This window comes from Rhincodon typus, chromosome 30 (genome assembly GCF_021869965.1).
Source record: "Rhincodon typus isolate 14 chromosome 30, sRhiTyp1.1, whole genome shotgun sequence".
Classification (NCBI taxonomy): domain Eukaryota; kingdom Metazoa; phylum Chordata; class Chondrichthyes; order Orectolobiformes; family Rhincodontidae; genus Rhincodon; species Rhincodon typus.
In genome coordinates this window covers 3,087,588-3,107,067 of record NC_063361.1, presented here as the reverse complement: position 1 = coordinate 3,107,067, position 19,480 = coordinate 3,087,588, and the positions used below count along the sequence as shown (strand labels likewise).

At 41.8% G+C, this 19,480-nt stretch overlaps 1 protein-coding gene across 2 annotated transcripts in view; it reads left to right on the top strand.

Moving 5' to 3' along the window:
• Positions 1 to 3,905: 3,905 nt before the first annotated feature.
• The window catches only part of limd2 (LIM domain containing 2), a 65,202-nt gene continuing 49,627 nt past the window's right edge, over positions 3,906 to 19,480 (top strand). Inside the window, exon 1 of one of the 2 annotated variants that reach the window (XM_048614489.1) lies at positions 3,906 to 4,045. In XM_048614489.1, the coding sequence (XP_048470446.1) occupies positions 4,043 to 4,045 (3 nt within the window). In that variant the 5' untranslated portion in view covers positions 3,906 to 4,042. The remainder of the gene's footprint in view (positions 4,046 to 19,480) is intronic. The other variant, XM_020514067.2, reaches the window with a different exon arrangement.

The following is a 19,480-nucleotide window of genomic DNA, read 5'->3' as shown; positions in this document are numbered from 1 at the left end:
GACCAGTTTATGTGTTAAAAATACTTAAGTGCATTTGTCAGTGAGGAGGACAAAGAGACACAGACTTTGGTTTGCACTCAACTTGATTTTATGAAGAAAATCTTCCTTATTAAAAACACCATGTGAGCATTTCCAAATTCCCACAATATTTACTCCTTATCTAGCTCTATCTGTCTAAGAAAGGGTATTACCCACAACAATTTACCCGTTTGAGCAGGACCATTAGAATCTCCTTCCTCTCTGATGTAAGGTTGGCTCTCACCACCTTCATGGAAATCAGAAGTCTTCTTTCTCTCTCCCCAAGTAGTTAGAACTTCGCTACTGGGCCAGGTTGAGTCTTCACTGAGGGTGAGCCTTCCAGTTGTGTGTTCTTATCTCCCCACCACTACCACCAGGCCCCCCCGACCCACCCCCACCCACCCCCACCCCCCACCTTGCACCAGATCTTCCAGTATGTTCTGTGGCCTTTGACCTATGGGTTTGCGCCAACATTCTTCAGTCTTCCTATGCCAGGGAAGTGTAAACTGTATGACTTCAGGCACTGACTGAAAGTCAAGATACCAGAAAGTCTGATCGATATTTCTCCAATTCACAACCCTCGGACTGGTTGTAACTGGTTTCCTCTGAAAGTTTGTAATCTCTTTGACCTTGGTTTCCACTGTCCTCTACAGCTGATACTTGCTGGCTGCTATTTAATTTATTTTGGCCAATTTTCTGTCAGGTTTGATTTCTCCACCTGTGGCTCAATCTAGAATGTCCAATTTTGGGCCTGCAGTCTCTTTACCGTACATTTTTATAAATATAATTTTTTTTAAATATATGTCCTTATATTACTGGCAAGTTTTGTTCACATTTCCTTTCTCCAGCTCTTATATTTCCTTGTGTTCTTTCTTGTTTTGCACATTTCTTTCAATTTCCTTGGTAGTTGTGTTAGACACTTCCTTTATCTTTTTACTGTGTCTAACCACATTGATGATCATGAGATACGAAAGTTTGTTCTTTATTGTTATGTGCAAGTATTGTGTTGTATTAAATGCTTCCTTGGCTCCTCTTGGTGTTTTTTTGCAGGTTTATCTGTTAACAAGCACAGCCCAATTTTACATGATCAGCTTAATTTTACTTATCGTTAAGCTTTGCTTTTTGTCTGATTTTTCTCCTTTGCAAACTTAATATCAATCATGTTGTGGTTATTGCAAGGAACTCCCTTACGGTAAGGTTATTAATTAATTCCGGTTCATTATTCATGACTAACTCTGATATGGCTTGTTCCCTTTTCAATTATGCTTCAGAACTCTCCTGGATACACTAGAAATTCATTGCCTTTACGGCTTGAGCTGGTGTCATCGAATCACAACTCCTGATGTATCTCATCTCTTGTTTGATGTCTTCTGTCTGTTTTCTTTCCAGGTCTGAAGGTGTTGTTTTCTTGCTCCAACCAGATTCCAGGGATATTAACCTTCTTCCACTTGTCATTCGTCAATTCTTGAGTCCAGATGGTGAATGCTGATTGGCTACTCAAGCATGTTGGTGGCAAGCAGTGTGACAGCTGAGTTCACTCCTGTCCTCTGTTGAGGCTTTCTTTGTATGAGTCACTGGTTGATTTTCATCTTTTTTTAATGAAGGAAGCACTTCTCCACATACCGCAGCTGAAATCTGCTAATTCAGGCCAGTCTGGCAATAGAACCTGGTACTTCCTGTTTTCTGTCACTTCTTCCTATCCTTACTCTCTACTTCATTCTATCTTGGGTTCTGACCTGTGCTATGACCCTTTGCTGTTCACCTCAATTGTTCAGAAAGGCAAAACCATACCTGCTACAACATTTCAAAAATAGCAGAGAAAGCATATGCAACCCAGGTCTAAATGAGTGAGTTAAATTAAATATGAATATAAATACAGTAGTATGCATCCAAAATTGTTTATAATACATGATACAACAAACTGATAAGTCTGATTTAAAAGGAAAACCAAATACTGGGCTTTATAAATGGGGCGTAGGACAGCCCTTTGCCCACCACATCTGTGCTGACCTTGATGCCATTCTAAACTAATCCCATCTGCCTGGTCATGGTCTGTATCCCTCTATTTCCTGCCTGTTTGTGTGTCCATCTAAATGCCTCTTCAGCGTTGCTGACATATCTGCTTCTACTACCTCCACTGGCAGCATGTTCCAAGCACCTGCCACTCTCTCCATTAAAAACTTGCCTTGCACATCTTTAAACTTTCACCCTCTCACTTTAAATCACCATCTCCCCCGGTCCACTATTTGACATTTCTGTCCTGAGAAAAAGACTCCAATTATCCATCCTATTTGTGCCTCTCATAATTTTACATACTGCTGTCAGGTCACCCCTCAGCCTTTGACACCCTAGTGAAAACAGTCCAAGTTTGTTCAACCTCTCCTTATATCTAATAGATTTCAATCCAGACAACATCCTGGTAAACCTCTGTTGCACTTGTTGGAAGGTCAATAACTGGAGGACACTAACTTAAGGTATTTGGCAAAAGTACTAGAGGGGAGGTAAGAATTTTTCTCTGCATTTCCCTCACACAGACATACCTCAGAGCATGTCACAAGACAATGAACAAAAACAGACAACAAGCTAGGGACGTTGAGAATAAAAATCACTGACTGCTCCTTTTGTTCCTCTTCAGCCCCTCAGCATAGATATTACGCCCTCTGCAATGCACACTAATGTCTCCGAGTACACGTTAATCCCTCAAAGTATACACTAATCGCTCTGTGTCCACACCTGTCCCTTTGGGTATACACTAATCTCCTTGTGTACACGCTAATCTCTCTAAGTATGCAATAATCCCTCTGAACACACACTATTCCCTTTGACTATACCCGAATCGCTCTGAGTATACACCTGTTCCTCTGGGTATACGTTAATCTATCTAGTTGCACATGAATCCCTCCAACTATATATTAATTCCTCCGAGTACATCCTTTACCTTATGCACATGCATTTCTTTTTGACATATTATTCATTTATGGGGACAGCATTCATGTCATTGGAGTAGCAGGGTGGCTCAGTGGTTAGCACTGCTGCCTTACAGCACCAGGGACCTGGGTTCAATTCCACCCTTGGGCAACTATCTGTGTGGAGTTTGCATATTCTCCATGTCTGTGTGAATTCCCTCTGGGTGGGTGGGTTTCCTCTCATAGTCCAAAGATGTGCAGATTAGGTGGACTGACCAAGCTAAATTGCCCTACAATGTCCAGAGACATGCAGGCTAGTTGGATTAGTCATGGGAAATGGGGGGTGGGTCTGGGTGGGATGCCCTTCAGAGGGTTGGTGAGGATTGATGAGCCTAATGGCCTGCTTCCACACTGTAGGTATTCTGTGTACATTACCCCCTTTTTGTCTACTTTTCTATGTTTCCGAAACATTGCAAATGTAAGTACCTTACTGTCGATATCCGTGTATCTCAGTCTCGGCCTCCATTGTTGGACCTCTTTTGATTTCCCACTTCAAACCACCCAGGCAAATCTAACAACGCTTTACTTATCCGCGGAAGATGTTTAATAAGCAAACATACTCAAAAGAAAAGGGTGGGCCCCCATTTGTTGGTACGTTCATGACTTTTTATCCAGGGTTGCAGTGCCCTGGACGTTAACCTTGGATGCCTGAAGACTCCAGGCCAACATCAGCAATTGACTAACCTTAATTGCGATAGATGGGGGATCTGGTAGTTCAGAATGGATGGAGTCACTGTTTAACTTGGGGCGTGGGGTGTGCACAGGAGAAGCCAGCTTTAAGGAAGTGGGGAATTAGGAACAGATTATGAGCCCTGTATTCAAGAAACAGATGTGGCTCCCTGATATTTACAAACCAAGACACACAGCAGTCAAACTAAGAAAAGAATTGGACGATGTGAGCCAATCACTGGGCACATCCTGCTGGCGAGAGTCGTGTGTCTGCTCGGTGACATACAGGAAGGTTCATACTCGCTGCAGCTCTGCACAAAACAGCCCCAAGTACAAGCTCCAGCTACGGCTATCTGCAGCCTGTCCTGCTGTAACGAGGGAGAAAACATATGGTGAGTGTTTGCATGCATTCAGTTCATTCCACCGTTTGATTCAGAGGCAGGTTTTCTCTTCGGCGACAAAAACGGAATTTTGCATTCTCCGTTTGTCAATTAAGTGAATAATGAGAAGATTAAGGCTGTTCACAGCTGAGTGAGGTCGGATCCGGAGGATGAGTCTGACAAGAATGAGACAGCCCAGTGCATGGGTTACAAAGAGGTTTCGCTCTGCACAGGCTTCCATTGTCTCGGCTCTAGCCCAGTCCCTTCTTTCATTCAGAAGCGGACATGGCTGCTTTTCTCAGCCGCTTGCATATGATTTCCTATAACCGGATTACTCCCCTTGGTTTTACTGATATATGAGGGGGATGGGGAGGTTGGGAAGGGGGGAGGTGCATTAATGTTTCGGTGCTATTTGCTGTCAGTGTTAGTGATGTTAAAGGGGCTCCCATCATTGCAACTGATGCCCAAAGCGGTCCTGGAGCTATGGAGCCAAAATCATCAGACGGGGCAAAAAGTCAGATCCGGACCTTGCTCCCCTGCCCGTTCCCATTCAACCCCTTTGCCATCGCCATTGAAACTCTGGCCGCCCCCATCGATCCCCTGTCTACTCCCATTGAGCCCATTGCCCTCCCCCCATCGAACCTATTATCTGCCCCCAGTGAACCTATTAGCCGCCTACCGTGAACCCATTGTCTCTCGCCCCCCCCCCCCCCTGAACCCATTGCCCGCTCCTACTTGTGCCCCTGGCCACAGTCGCTGACCCTGGCCTCTTGGTCAACACGAACTCCTGATCTCAGAAAAGGAGTTGTCTAGACTGACCAAATGTCAACTGACGTTCGTACAGTACAGCTAACAGGCGGGTGTGTCAGCTAGCTCTTATGTAGAATTGAGTGCGAGGGGGGGGGGCGGAAACATGCAAAGAAAATACCCTGTAACGACACTCTCCAATCATGTTTTAAAATGGAAGCTCCATGATATTCGCAAGCATAGCATGAACTGAGAGGGAGACTCTCGGGCATGTACCCGGGTATGGGTTTTAGTGATCTGTGAGAGTTGTACGGCACGAATACTGCATTAACGCCTGGCTGAGAGAGTGGGAAATCAACCCAGCGTCCCAATGGAAAGGGGGGAATTTATGAATGTTGAGTGAGGACAGGGCTGGGCTCTATTGTGATGACTCTTATGATTAAACAGCCTGTCAGTATCGAATGCAATGAACGCTTGTGTGAGGGGCAATGTCTCAGGATTGGTGCCCCTGCCCCTGTGAAAAGAAACGGTTTTCAGCAGAAAAAGGAAGATGACCAATGCAATGCAATAGCTCTAGTCTCCCTTTTGGGGTCGGAGTCCCAGTCTATCATTGTTTTATGTTACAGTCCAACCATAAATCAGTACCTCTCCTGCATCCAATCAGGCAGTATCTTGGAACCATACACATCATTTACTTTGATGTTTGGAGCCAAACGGAGCCCGTTTAAAAACCATCACTGGAAGGCACTGAACACCATCACATACTGTACTTGTCAGCTTGCACGCACAGCCGCTTGCCAGCTTATTGTCCCTGGGAGGTGCGAGCCCATCTCCTCCGCACAGTTCTGCTACCTGGCTTCTGCCGTCAGTCGCTGCTGTAACCTGAGCCCGGGAGGTAGGAGGCTCTCACTCTGCCTTCCTCCTCCAGCAGGCTTGGAAGGGTTTTTGCATGGAAACTGATGATGTATTGTTTGGTCCATCTGTCCCCATGCGGAAATTGTGAAAAGGAGCTTGTGTGTAATTGATATGATTGTGTTCCGCCTATCTGAATGTATCTGTGAAATATTAGTATAGAGGTGTTTGTTTACATGTGCAGATGCACATTTTGTATGGATTGTGCTGGTACACTGTGCACGTGTTGTGTGTCCAATCGTACATGTTACTTGTGCCTATGAACAGTGCGTACGAATCTAATGTGTTTGTATGCAGTTGTGTGCGTTGGAAGGTGCGCAGTACTAGTGTACATGTTTGTGCAGAATATACACGTTAATGTAATCTTTCCTAAAGCATGCAGGTGCAAATTAACGCAATATGGATATCTGTATATGGTCTACCTCCGTGTATGTGAGCATGTGCATATTTGCCCAAATGTGTGCTGGGTATGTATAAATGAGCATTGGGTACGTGTAGGTGTGCAATATCAGTGCATGAGCAATGACAGTAGTTCAGACTGGGACTTTTCTGATGAAGGGTCTAGGCCCGAAACGTCAGCCTCTCTGCTCCTATGCTGCTGCTTGGCCTGCTGTGTTCATCCAGCCCTGCACCTTGTTGTCTCAGACTGGGACTGGGTGCAGTTTTTAAGAGAGCAATGTAGTGTGTGAGGCCAGCCAAGTATCCCTCTCCAGATGACTGGGTGCTGTTGAACTGTAGTGCAGAGACATCTTGGTTACTGCTAGGCTTAGCCGCACACTTCAAATATCATAACTGACATCAGCAGCAAGAGAGTTTTAAACCCCACCAAACCCACCACAAGGACTTCATGACAAGATCTCCGGCCCAGGCAAACTATTTTCAATCAATTTCCAGGATCCGTATTGAGCACACTCAACAATATTTTTGACCACCAGCCCAGCATCAGCTTGCAAACATCTGAAGGGTCCCGACCCGAAACGTCGACTTTCCTACTCTTCTGATGCTGCCTGACCTGCTGTGTTCTTCCAGCTCCACACTATGTTGACTACATTAAACATAAAGATGGGATGATTATAAGGACTGAAAATTGCAGTGGTAGTGGAAGGTAGCATGATGTATCTCTATCATCAAATTGATTTCTGTTTCAAAATGGTATGTCTGTCTTGAAATTAGCCAAACCCTTGCTAGGAATCTCTTTATTAAATGGGGTAGTAATTGCACGTCACCTCCAGTGACATTTTATCCCGTGGTGAGTGAACAGTTGTCAAAATGTTATACTGGAAATTTTACTGTGGAAGGGAATGTGGATTTTCAGAGATTGTACCTAGCGTGGTGCTTTAGAAATTGTGGGGTTTGGGATTGTCAGGAGTGTCTTTTTTTCTTTCAGTGGTCCGAGCAGGAGAGGAATTTGAGGTAGGGCACATGCGCCCAACTTTATTGCTCTTTACTGCAAAGGTACTTGTCATGTGTGGAAGAGTTAACTGTCTATACTATATTCACTGACTCAGGAATGAAGGAAATATATTGGAGATTTGCTGTCTTCCCTGGTGTCTCAAATAGGCTGTGAATGCATTTACTTGTGATACAACTGAAGAATTATTGAGTTCTCAGCATGACACCTGCTTTGTGTCTGAAGCCCAGCCAATTCAGCTGTACGTTTTCTGTGGTGACCTCTTTAGTCAATGCTGGATTCAGGGCGACCTCATGATTCCAGATCCCCAGGAACTGCAGTGTTTTGCGACAGTGTTCTCGGGGGACGATGACTAGTCAAAATCCTTGCTGCTGTTCTCCATCCAGGGTTGTGGACAAGTTCCTGATCTCAGGCTGCAACTCATTGCCATGGATTCTGCATGGGTGACCTCCTTCGGGAACGTGATCAAACCCAGACACGTCAAATACAGGAGATGACAGGTGGTTGAATGAAGGAAACCACTACCCCAAAATTGTATAAACCTGTACTTGAAGCAAATTGAGTTTCCTGCCTGCTCACAGTTAAAACAAACAAGCTGTGAAACATAAGCAAGCAAATCTGTAGGAGAGAAGAGCAGGTATCTCACCCCTCATGTCGCAACACCCAGTACGAAGGCAGCATATGTGGCAACATTGAAGACAACTGCCCATTTGAGCCTTAGGGTTCCATTCAAGAACCAATGAGTCACTGAAAAATGAAACCAAACATATCGCTTAGCCTCACTGACTGAACCGTGCTAACAGATATGTCTTGTTTTTGAATTGGGGGCCACAGTTGACCTCCTGGGAGACCCAATGACCATTATTTATTGCTGTCTGTATGCTAACATACTCTTTGGGAAACAACATTTATCAACTTTTCCTTAGTGAAATTTGCAACCGCATGAGTTGTTAAGAATAGAATCATGGATTCAAAGGGAAGCTAGATAACTACTTTGAGCAAGAAAGGAATAGAACTATATGTTGATGTGGTTAGGTGTGGTAAGATGGGAGGAGGCTTGTGTACAGCATGAACACAGGCATAGACCAGCTGGGGTGAATTGCCTGTTTCTGTGCTTTGAGTCCTAAGGTTTTACCAGTCTTTCCTCACCGACCATTGTCTAGTTTTGTCTTGGAATGCTATGGTGTTACAATATTGGTTACGCCAAGGTGCATTACAATGTGTTTTAAATGTTGCAAGCCACAAACAGCTTTTCCTGCTGGGTTATTCTGATGGTTGAGGTGTCAGGCCCAGATCCCATGGGCAAATCATTTTCACTCTGCGCGGCTATGAAAACCATATTTACAACCAAATTGATCCTGCCCTTCATCTCTGTCAAAGCAGTGGCTTAGTGATGACTGAGTCGGAAGGTTGTGGTTGAAATACCACTCCAGGGACTGGGTCCCAAAATCCAGACTGATGCTTCCAATGTAGTACCAAGGGCGTGTTGTAATGTTAGAAGTGCTGCCTTTTGAATAAAGAATTGGATTCAATGCATGTTGCCATTGAAGTAGTAACTACCCATAGTCTGGTCAGATGGGAGAGACTGATGGCTTGTAGTTTAAGAAAAGGCAGTCTCGTTTTTGCATATTAGTCTCTGTTGACAGTACACATTTCCATTGAAGTAACAACAAGGGTGTTTTAATTGATATAAAAAGTAGAGATGATGAGTTTTCCAAGAACAAGATCCTTACATCTCTAGGATCACCAAGTCCTGCTGCCAATTGTAAGGATCTTTTGTGGAATCATAAAGAAACAAGATTACAGAGTGAGTGAGTGTCCATTTAGTGTTAATATGGCAAGTAGTTAAGCAGGTGATTGGGTTTAATTGATTGGGCAGATATAAAGGGGGAATAGGATTGAGAGTCTTGTGATGCAGTGGTAATGTCCCTACCTCTGTATCAGAAAGTCTGACTTGGCTTGTGCTATGGATATACCATGTCTGAACAAGTTGATTAAAAAGTGATTTTTAAAGGGGGAACAGTCAGGACTGATGTATGGACAGGTCATAGAGTTATACAGCACAGAAACAGATCCTTCAGTCCAACTCATCCACGCCAACCAAACATACCAATCTGACCTAGTTTCATTTGCCAGCATTAGGCCTATATCCCTCTAAAACCTTTCTATTCATAAACCCATCCGAATGTCTTTTAAATGTTTTAATTGTACCACCTTCCACCAATTCTTCTGGCAGCTCATTCCATACATGCACCACCCTCTGTGTGAAAAAGTTGTCCCTGAGGTCCTTTCTAAATCTTTCTCCTCTCACCCTAAACCTATGCCCTCTATAGATCTGATTAGTAAATAAACTGTCCACAAAGATGTCTTGGTTTCTCTCTTACTGACTGGCTTCAATCCAGATTGAGATTGGTGGCAGAGGACAGTTGTCTAAGAATTGTGTTGATGATTGAAAACTAAGACAGCAAATTGTGTTAGTTTGCTCCAAGTGCAGTGTTGTGATATTATTTCCGATCAATATTTTATAAAGCTGAAGTTTACAATAAATAGTGAAAAGAAATGGAAATATAAACATGAGTTTTGTCTTTCCCAAGAAAAAAGTAAAGCTTGGCATTGTCACTTCCTAGAAAAGCAAGATCAGGTATAATGTAGCCTCAGAGCTTGAGGCTCAACAGTTGAACACTGAACAAGGTTTCAAAATTCTATTAACATTTGTGGACAAAATTTCTAAAAGAGGACTCATTAAGCATATGAGACAAGGTATTTTGTAGGATAATATGCAATGGAATTTAACAGACTGTGTTGCAAAAATTGAACTTGTATACTCACTGAATTCTACTTGGAGATACCGAATGCAGTGCTTGCCTTTAAATTGCTGGACTGTAATAAGGTGTCAAACATGGATAGCCTCCTGGTATTAACTGGAGTCAAGTTTTCTGAAAGAAGCACACTTCTGGAACAGATGTCAAAGCTTTAAAACTAAATTCCTGGGAAAACATTCCCAGTGGTCTTCATGGTACAAATGGAACATTCAGCTGTAACAGAAAAAAAAATGAATCAATGGTAGCAACAATGAAAAGTTGCCCAGATACAAACTGAAAATGTCAACACGAAAGGAGAGAAAGATGTAAGGTTAGACATACTTCTGGCAATTATAATAGACAGTAAAAATTGCAGAAAAATAACCTCAGTTGTGCAAGGGTATGGTTAGCAGATGTTTTAAATGCCACTTGAAATACTATTATGTAATGTATCGTCCTAAATGGACAAATAAAGTTTTCAAAATTACCCATGACACGGAAGGCTCAAAAGGGGAATAAGGTGATACAAATCACACAGAGGGAACTAAACTATTTGCAAGAAGTTTTGCTCCAGAAACGAATGTTTTAGTTATAGGCCCATTCAATTATGCAGTGTTGAATAGCAGATTCATATCCACAGTATGTGGAGTGGGTCCGGTAAAATGTCACCTAGTTATTTCAGTATCACTAAAAGTGACACATTTTGTCAAAGCTTTTCATCTTGCAGTCATGAGAACTATTTTGCAAGAATACCAATAAAGAGGAAACCTAACATTCATGCATGTGAGGAGAAGGCTGATTAGTTGGCAAGTGGAGATCCTCAAAAGGGGAGATCTGCTGCTAAGAGGAGTTATATTATAAAACAAAAATCAATATTTGGTTTTGTGATTAAACTTTTTTTTTAAGAAAACGAATGGAAATTTGACTATATTTTGTGGACTAGGAATAAAACAATTTTGATAAAAGGGAAATCTATTAATAGTGAATAGTTAAGCAATGATTAGGGTTATTTGATTAACAGGATACATTTTAAGGACAAACAAGAGGTGGGCATCTTGGAGTTGAAGTGATTATCACCCTACCCTCACCCTACCCCATCTCAATCCTTTTTTGAATTGTCCCTCCCTTGTTTTCCCTACTTTTTTGGCTTTTGCTATTATTGCACTTCCCCTAGTGGGTTGTGCGTGTTAATTGTTTGGTTGTTTTAATTAGTATGCAAACAAAGCACAAGTAGGTTGAACTATTGTGTGGAAGGAGCTGTAAGTCTAAGTAATTAGCAAACTCAATCGACAAACAGATATATCTTGGTTTCTTAAATTGACATCTAGGCCATCCTTCTACTGAAGTCAGCACTACCCTCTTGTTCTATTTCAAAGATTTTGTCTCTACTCCATTGCAGATATTGGTCAGCATGTGTGAAGTTCTGTGAGATAACCGGGTTAATGGAATTAATTTTGCATTATTCCATTGCTTTGAATAAATTGTAAAGCTGGCTACTGCGTTTCATATGTGGTCAACAGTTCATTGGTTGTAAGGCATTCTAGGATATCCTGAAGTTGTGAAAGGCATGATGGAAATGTTTCTATCAGTGTATTGTGTACTCACAGCAAAGTTCACTGGATTAAAGGAAGAATTATGATCAATCTGTATAACTCTGAATCTTGAAGTCCAGTTGTAAATCTCACTCTGACCAGAACTCAGTGACTCAGCACAGGTCAGGGTTTGAACCTGGCACCTGGTGGTGTTGTGTTGTGGGCTGTTACTGATGAAGCCCAGTCTAATTTTGGTTATTTCAGTGGTCTTGAGCCCTGCTTTTCGCATATTGTCAAAATTACAGAACGGTTTCAGTACAAAGGAGGTCATCCAGTGTGTCAAATCTATGCTGGCTCTCTGAAAGAGTAATTCACCAACTGCCATTCCCTGTCTTCTTCCTGTAGCCCTGCACATTCTTCCTTTACAGTTAATAATCAGTTATTGACCCCTCTCCTAATGGAAGAAGTGCCTTCCTATCTAATTTTCACATAACCTTATACACCTTGATAGTTGGTGGAGTTTGAATTCAGTAAAACAATTTGGAACTACGATGATCATGAAATCATTGTGAATTGTCAGGAAAAAAACCCATCTGATTCACAAGTATCATTCTGTTAGTGAAGGAAACTGCCATCCTCACCTGGTCTCCAGACGCATAGCAATGTGGTTGACTCTTAAACTACCCTCTGGGCAATCCGGGATGGGCAATAAATGCTATTCTAGCCAGCAATGCCCACATCCTGTGAATGAATAAAAGAAGCACCTCTATCATCACCCTCTGCTTCCTGCCTCCCAACCAAGTTTGGAGCCAATGTGCCACTTTGCATGGGATCCCATGTGCCCTTACATTCTTGACCAGTCTGCATGAGGAACTTTGTCAACAGGCTTGCTAAAGTCCATGGAGACCACATCAAATTCTTTACTTTCATCAACCCTTTGGGTTACCTCCTCAAAAAATTCAAACAAACTTGTAAAACGTAACCTTCCCTTAACAAATCCAGGTTAACTATTGCTGATTAATCCATGTCTGTCCAAGTGCAGATATATTCTATCCCTTAAATTTCTTTCTAATAACTTCCCTACCACTGAGGTTAGATTGACTGGCCTCTTTATTTCTGGTCTATCTTTTCTTCACTTTTTTAATACTGGAACACTGTTAGAAGTCCTCCAGTTCTCTCGCACCTCACCTCTGACTAGAGAGGATTTGAAGATTACCACCAGATCCTCTGGTATTTGCTCCTTTGCCTCTCTCAACAGTCTGTGATACATCTGCCTGCAGATTCATCTACTTTTAAGGCAGCTAAACTCGCTATAACCTCCTCTCTTTCTATGTTAACTTTTTCTAATATTTCACAGTCCTTTACCCTGATGTCTATTCCTGTGTCATTATTTTCTATTGTGAAGATCGATGTAAAAGTATTGCAGATTACCTCTACTTGATGGGCTTTTACACTTTCCCAAGTTACTGCTCTTTATATATTTCAAAGTCCACCTCAGTTTTCCTTTATTCTAACACCAATGGTTTCTGATATACTCTTTTAGCTTTCATAATTTCTTTTTCAAGTCCCCACTGCACTTTTTATACTGCTCTAGGGATGCTGCCATTTGAGCCCTCAGTACCTTCTTACCTTTATATCCCATGACATCCAGAGTTCTCTGATCTTGGTCCCACCCTTTGTATTTCCCTAATGTTTTCACATGCTTCCTAAAATGTGGAATGCAGAACTGAATGCAATACTCCAGTTGAGGTTGCTTTATACAAGTTTAACGCAACTTCTTTGACATTGCACTTTTTGCCCTTTTGTAGAGACCAGGAAGTTCTATGCATTATTTACTATTCTCACAACCTGCCTTGCCACCTTCAGGGATTTATGCACATATATATCCTCTGCTCCTGTATCCCCTTTTAGAATTGTACCTTTTTAGTTTATATTGTCTCTCCACATTCTAGTAAAGTGATTAACTGAAATTTCTCTGGCTTAAGTTTTATTTGCCATTTGTTCCCTCATTTTGCAAGCGTGCCTCTGTCTTTTTGAAGGCCTTCAGCACAGCATAGCATGGCACAGTGGCTCAGTGGTTAGCACTGTTGCCTCTCAGCACCAGGTACCTGGGTTCGATTCTAGTCCTGGGTGACTGTCTGTGTGGAGTTTGCATGTTCTCCCCATGTCTGTGTGGGTTTCCTCCCACTGTACAAAGATGTGCAGCTTAGGTGGATTGGCCATGCTAAATTGCCCATAGTGTCCATGGCTAGGTAGATTAGCCATGGGAAATGCAGGCTTTATAGGGTGGGTCTGGGTGGGATGCTCTTCAGAGAGTTGGTGTGGACTTGATGGGTCAAATGGCCTGCTTCCACATTGTAAGGATTCTGTGATTTTTCTTCACTATCCTCCTCACAGTTTACAATACCTTTCCAAATGTTGTATAGTCCACAGGTTTTGAAAGTACACCAAGGGCACTTTCCCTCTTTATAAATCCAAGGTTTCTGGGAATTATGATGTAGGTGAATGCAATGAGTTAGCTCAGTTTCAACAAGAAAGGATGGGCTTAATTTAAACACAATGACGTCCAAGCCTTTTGGCTCCATGGGTTGCCCAGATATTAACCATGGGATGAAGTGCCAATTTTAAACTCTCACTAATATTAATTTGTAGTAGAATCAGCTATGATTTTGACCTGGCACACCTCGTAGGGTGGAGTGCAGAGGGCAGAGAAATACAGCAATATGGAATCTAAGCAACAGAGTTCTCTCCGAAACCAAAAAAAGAAATTGCTGGAGAAACTCAGCAGGTCTGGCAGCAACTGTGGACAGAGAGCAGAGTTAACATGTTCAGTCCAGTAACTCTTTGTCAAAACTGGTGTTTTAGCCCTGATGTTCTGTAGCATCTGCAGTTCTTTGTTTTATTTCAGAGCTATTACATGGACCATGAGAGTAACCCAGTCATAAAATCACAGCATGGAAACTGACCTTCTGGTCCAACTAGTCTGTGCCAATCAAGTTTCCCATACTAACTAGTCCCACTTGCCTGCATTTGGCCCATATCCCTCTAAACCTTTCCTATTCATGTACCTATCCAAATGTCTCTTAAATGTTGTAACTGTACCTACATCTACCACTTCCTCTGGCAGCTCATTCCCCACACAAACCACCTTCTGTGTGAAAAAGTTGCCCCTCAGGTCACTTTTAAATCTTCTCCTCTCACCTTAAAAATATGCCCCCTAGTTTTGAACTCACCCACCCTAGGGAAAAGACCTTTGCTATTCACCTTATCTATGCCCATCAACGATTTTATAACCCACAATAAGGTCACCCTTCAATTTCCTATGCTCAAGTGAAAAAAGTCCCAGCCTATCCTTCTAACTCAAACCCTCCAGTCCAGTGGCAAGTTTTTGATGTTGTCTCATTGAGACAACTGGACGCTGATGGATGTGATTGTGTGAGAGGGGCATTAGTCCCATAGTCCTGGATTAACTGTAGGTTGTGGAGGGAAAGGGAATTTTTGATTTGATTTGGTTTGATTTATTGTTGTCACACGTACCTAAGTACAGTAAAAAGCTTTGTTTTGCGAGTACAGGCAGATCATAGCAAACAATGACATATGGATCATAGGGTGCTTAGAGAGTGAGACATACAAGGTTATGGCTGCAGAAGAGATGCACAAAGCAAGATCCACATTAGATTTGAAATTAGAAAGGTCCATTCATCAGTCTAATAACAGCAGGGAAGAAGCTTTCTTGAACCTGTTGGTGTGCGTGTTCAAGCTTCTGTACTTTGTCTGATGGAAAAGGTTGGCGGAGAGTATTACTGGGGTTGGAGGGGTCTTTGATGTTGGCAGCCTTTCTGCGGCACCGAGGAGTGTAATTGGAGACGATGGAGGGAGGTTGGCTGCCCTGATGGTCTGGGTTGTGCGCACAACTTTCTGTAGGTTCTTACGGTCCTGGGCAGAGCAGTTGCCGTTATGCACCTGGATAGAATGCTTTCTATGGTGCATCTGTAAAAGGCGAGAAATTTGAGAAACAGAGGCAACAAAGCCAGTGAAGGAAATGAGGTTGAGAATATGTCAGTAATGTTGCAGAGATGAAAAGTTAGTGTTACAAAAGATTGGAATTCACTAACTACAGAAATAGAAAGGTGTGATAAACTTGTAGGCCAGTCCAAAACTGGAGGGCATAAATATAATCACGAAAGAATTCAGAAGAAATGTCTTAATCCAGACGTGATTAGTATGAGAATTTACTGACACAGATTAGTTGAATTGAACAACATTGCATTTAAAAAGCTATACAAGTACATGAGGGAGAAAGGAATAGAAGGATATGCAGTACGGTTAAATGAAATAAGATAGAAAGAGGCTAGTGTGGCTACAAACACAACTTAAATCAGTTGGGACTTATCTCTGTGCTATGAGTTCTTTGTCAATTTTAAAACTAGGAAAATGATCTGCAATGGAACTCACAGGGTTAATTCTACATCAGCAGCCTCTAATTTATAACTGCAATGAATGTTTTTGGCACAATGCCACAGCTTTCATGGACTGTAGGCTGGCATTCAGATAAGACTGGAGACACAGACCATTAACTTCAAGAAGTCCGTGCCTTAAAGATATGTCATTATGTGTCTGTTTTTACAGGCACATCTGAATTTTAAACTCCTGCTTTAACTAACTTTAACTTTTAACTGTTGTCACTAAGATTACCGTCTTCACCATCAGGACTCTTGCCAAGCCTTGGACTGTGTTGACGAATTTATTCTTCAGTAGCAAACCTGAATTCTTGGTCAGTTCAATGTGCCCAAACCCAAGTGGACAGAAGTCCAATACAGATGAGTCTTGCACATTGGTAGCAGCAAGAATGGCTTGTTGAGCCACTGCCACGGTAATTAACAAAACTAGTGTAATGCTGACATTTCACCTAATCTGTAAAGTACAAGTCTGAAAACTGTAAAGGGTTCTCATGCAGTCACTATAACATTCAAGTTCTGATACCAAGACATAAGGGACACATCAAATGATTCAAGATATCTACCTCCTGCATACCGAGGACAGAAAAATATGCGAGGGAATATTGAATATATACAGGTTAGTGTAGAAAAGGCTCATTTTGAATGCAATTTCAAAGATAACTATGGCTGAAGGACTAGAAAGCAGTGGTTCATTACTAGTAAACACTTGATACAGCAACATGCATTTTTATCCAGTGCTTTTAACAGAATAACGTTCCAAAGAACATCGCAGAGGCATGGTCAGCAAAATTAAATGAAAGGAGGTATTAAAGAAGCTTGGCCAAAGATGTGGATTGGTTAATGAACAGGAAGCAATGAGTAGGAATAAACTAGAGATTTTTGGTTTACCACTTGTAACTAAGTGATGAACTGCAGGATCTGGCTAATTGTAATCTGTTAATGACTTGATAATGGAATTGTGTGTACTGTATCCATGCTTGCTGGTGATACAAAGTTAAATGGAAATGTAAGTAGTGAGAGGTCACAAATGAGCTGAGGAGGACATAGTGGTTGAATGAATGGGCAAAATAGTAGATGGAATACAATGTGGTAAAGTGTGAAGTTACCCAATTTGGCTGAAAAGAAAGCAGATTTTTTTTTGTTTTGAACGGTTAAGGGTGGAAAGTGTTTGTATTCAGAATGACCTGTGTGTCCTTGTATGTGAATTACAGAAAGTTAACATGCAAGTATAGCAAGAAATTAGATTGCAAAATGGAATGTTAGCTTTTGTTAATAAAAGGGATTAGAACATAACAGAGAAGATGAAATTCTACAATTATACAGAGTATTGAGACCATACCTGGAGTACTGGGGTAAGGGAACTGCACTATGAGAAGAGAGATTAGATATCTGTTCCCTGTTCTTTAAAAGAATGAATGGTGATTTGATTGAAACATTTAAAAGGGATTTGACACGAGTAAGGAATCTAAACAGAGGGTCACAGTTTTAGATTAAGAGATTGGACATTTAGAACTGAGATGTAGAGAAATTTCTTCATTCAAGGGATTGCGATTGTTGGGAATTCTTTTATCCCAGAGAGCCATAGGTAGTCGATCACTTGGTTATACTAAATTGAGGTGGATAGATCATTGGTTGCTGAGGAATAGGGGAAGAGCCAAGGAAGGTGAAGTTGAGTTACAAAATCATCTTGTTGAATGACATTTTTCTGAAGCAGGGTCTAGGCCCGAAACGTCAGCCTTCCTGCTCCTCTGATGCTGCTTGGCCTGCTGTGTTCATCCAGCTCTACACCTTGTTATCTCATAGTTGAACGACTGAGCAGGTTCAAAGAGACAAACTGTCTTCTCCTGCCCCAATTTTTGTATTCTAATACCTCTTGACACATCATAAATTTCTATTGAACTAGTAACTATCAGAAAATGATGTGCAAGAATTAGGCTGCCTGTCCTCAAAGTAAAAACTGCCAATCAGATCCCATGACTTGGACTATAGCTCATGCTTGCCTCAAACGCAACTTGGAATATATGATTTTTTTTTACATTCATATTTCATCTGAATTCTTTCACTGTGCCTCTGCCTTCTGAAACTGTGAACACATACTAAATGCAGAAATAAACATGTAAATCATACTGAACCTGGCCAGACTATTTCTCTGTGAGAGGCATCACATCTAAGCTCAACATTATCAGTGTAACTTCTTCCATTCCAACAACTGTCTGAGGTCACAATGGTCCTCCAATTCCAACCTTGTTCATACCCTGAGATTGTCTGTAAATCACCAATGGCAGCTATGCCTCAACTACTGAGGACCAACTGCTGGAATTTCATCCCTAAAGGTTTGAATTCTTCCCTTCTACTCCCTACATACACACACAGCCCAGTATTTGACTAAAGCCCTACCTCTTTTCTGACCAAAAATCTCCTTAGCTGACTTGACGTTGAATTTTCTTTAAAAGCATTCTTGTGTAGAATCTTGGAATTTGTGCTGTGTTAAAACACCATATAAATTTAAGGTTGTTGTTTGCTAAGTACTAAATATGTGCACACACTCACGTGCACTTTCCCTAATCCAGAGATACTGAATCCTTTACAAACACCCTAGCTGAAACCAGTTAAATTAGCACCAGCAGCAAACCAACCTGTGTCCTCCAGTGTGGCTTAACGCAGATACTCACTCTGCTTCACACAGGATTTGCAGATCATGTTACATCAGAAATTGATACATGACTGACAAGATTGAGAAAGGGATGTTTTGAGAGATGAACAGATACACTGCTGATATAAACTGCTTTGTGCATTGTGAGGAATAGGTGTAGAATGTTCCAAAGGTCTCATGATGAGGTTGGAATTCATTCGGGAAATATTTATCCCGGATGAATAACATAGTCGCATGCACTTAATTTCAATAACAACAGATTGTGGAAAATTACTCCAGAATTACTTGAGTACTGTCAGCTGATTGAGTGCAACGCACCATAAATATCCATGTCCGCATGCTGCATGAAGTCCTGCTCAAAGTTACATCATGCACTGCAAACAAATGGCCAACTGCCACACTACCAAATCACCACAGAGGATTTAGGAATTTCACACTTCATATAACAAACCAATTGGCCTACTCCAAATTAAACCAAACCTCACCTACTCTGACCTTCACTCCAACATAAGGGTAAAAGTGGGGATGTTTGCTGATGACTGCACAATTTTCAGCAACACACCGTTTGCAACTCATCAGATCCTGAAGCAGTCCATACCCAAAAGTAGCAAGACCTGGACAATATCCAGGTTTGGGCTGATAAGTAGCAAGTAATAAAAACAGAAGTTGCTGGAAAAGCTCAGCAGGTGTGGCAGCATCTGTGAAGAGAAATCAGAATTAGTGTTTTAGGTCTGGTGACCCTTCCTCAAAACTCGTGGAGTGGATTGGGTGAGGAGAGCAGAGAAATTGAGGCAACCGATGTCACGTCGACATTTCTTAATGAACAGATTGCATGCAGGTAAAAGGCCGGAGGGAGGGTTCAGGTGGAGGGAGAATGTTGGAGCTGGGCGAAGGGGTCTGTGGAATGGGGAGAGGACTTTTGCCCAAAAAA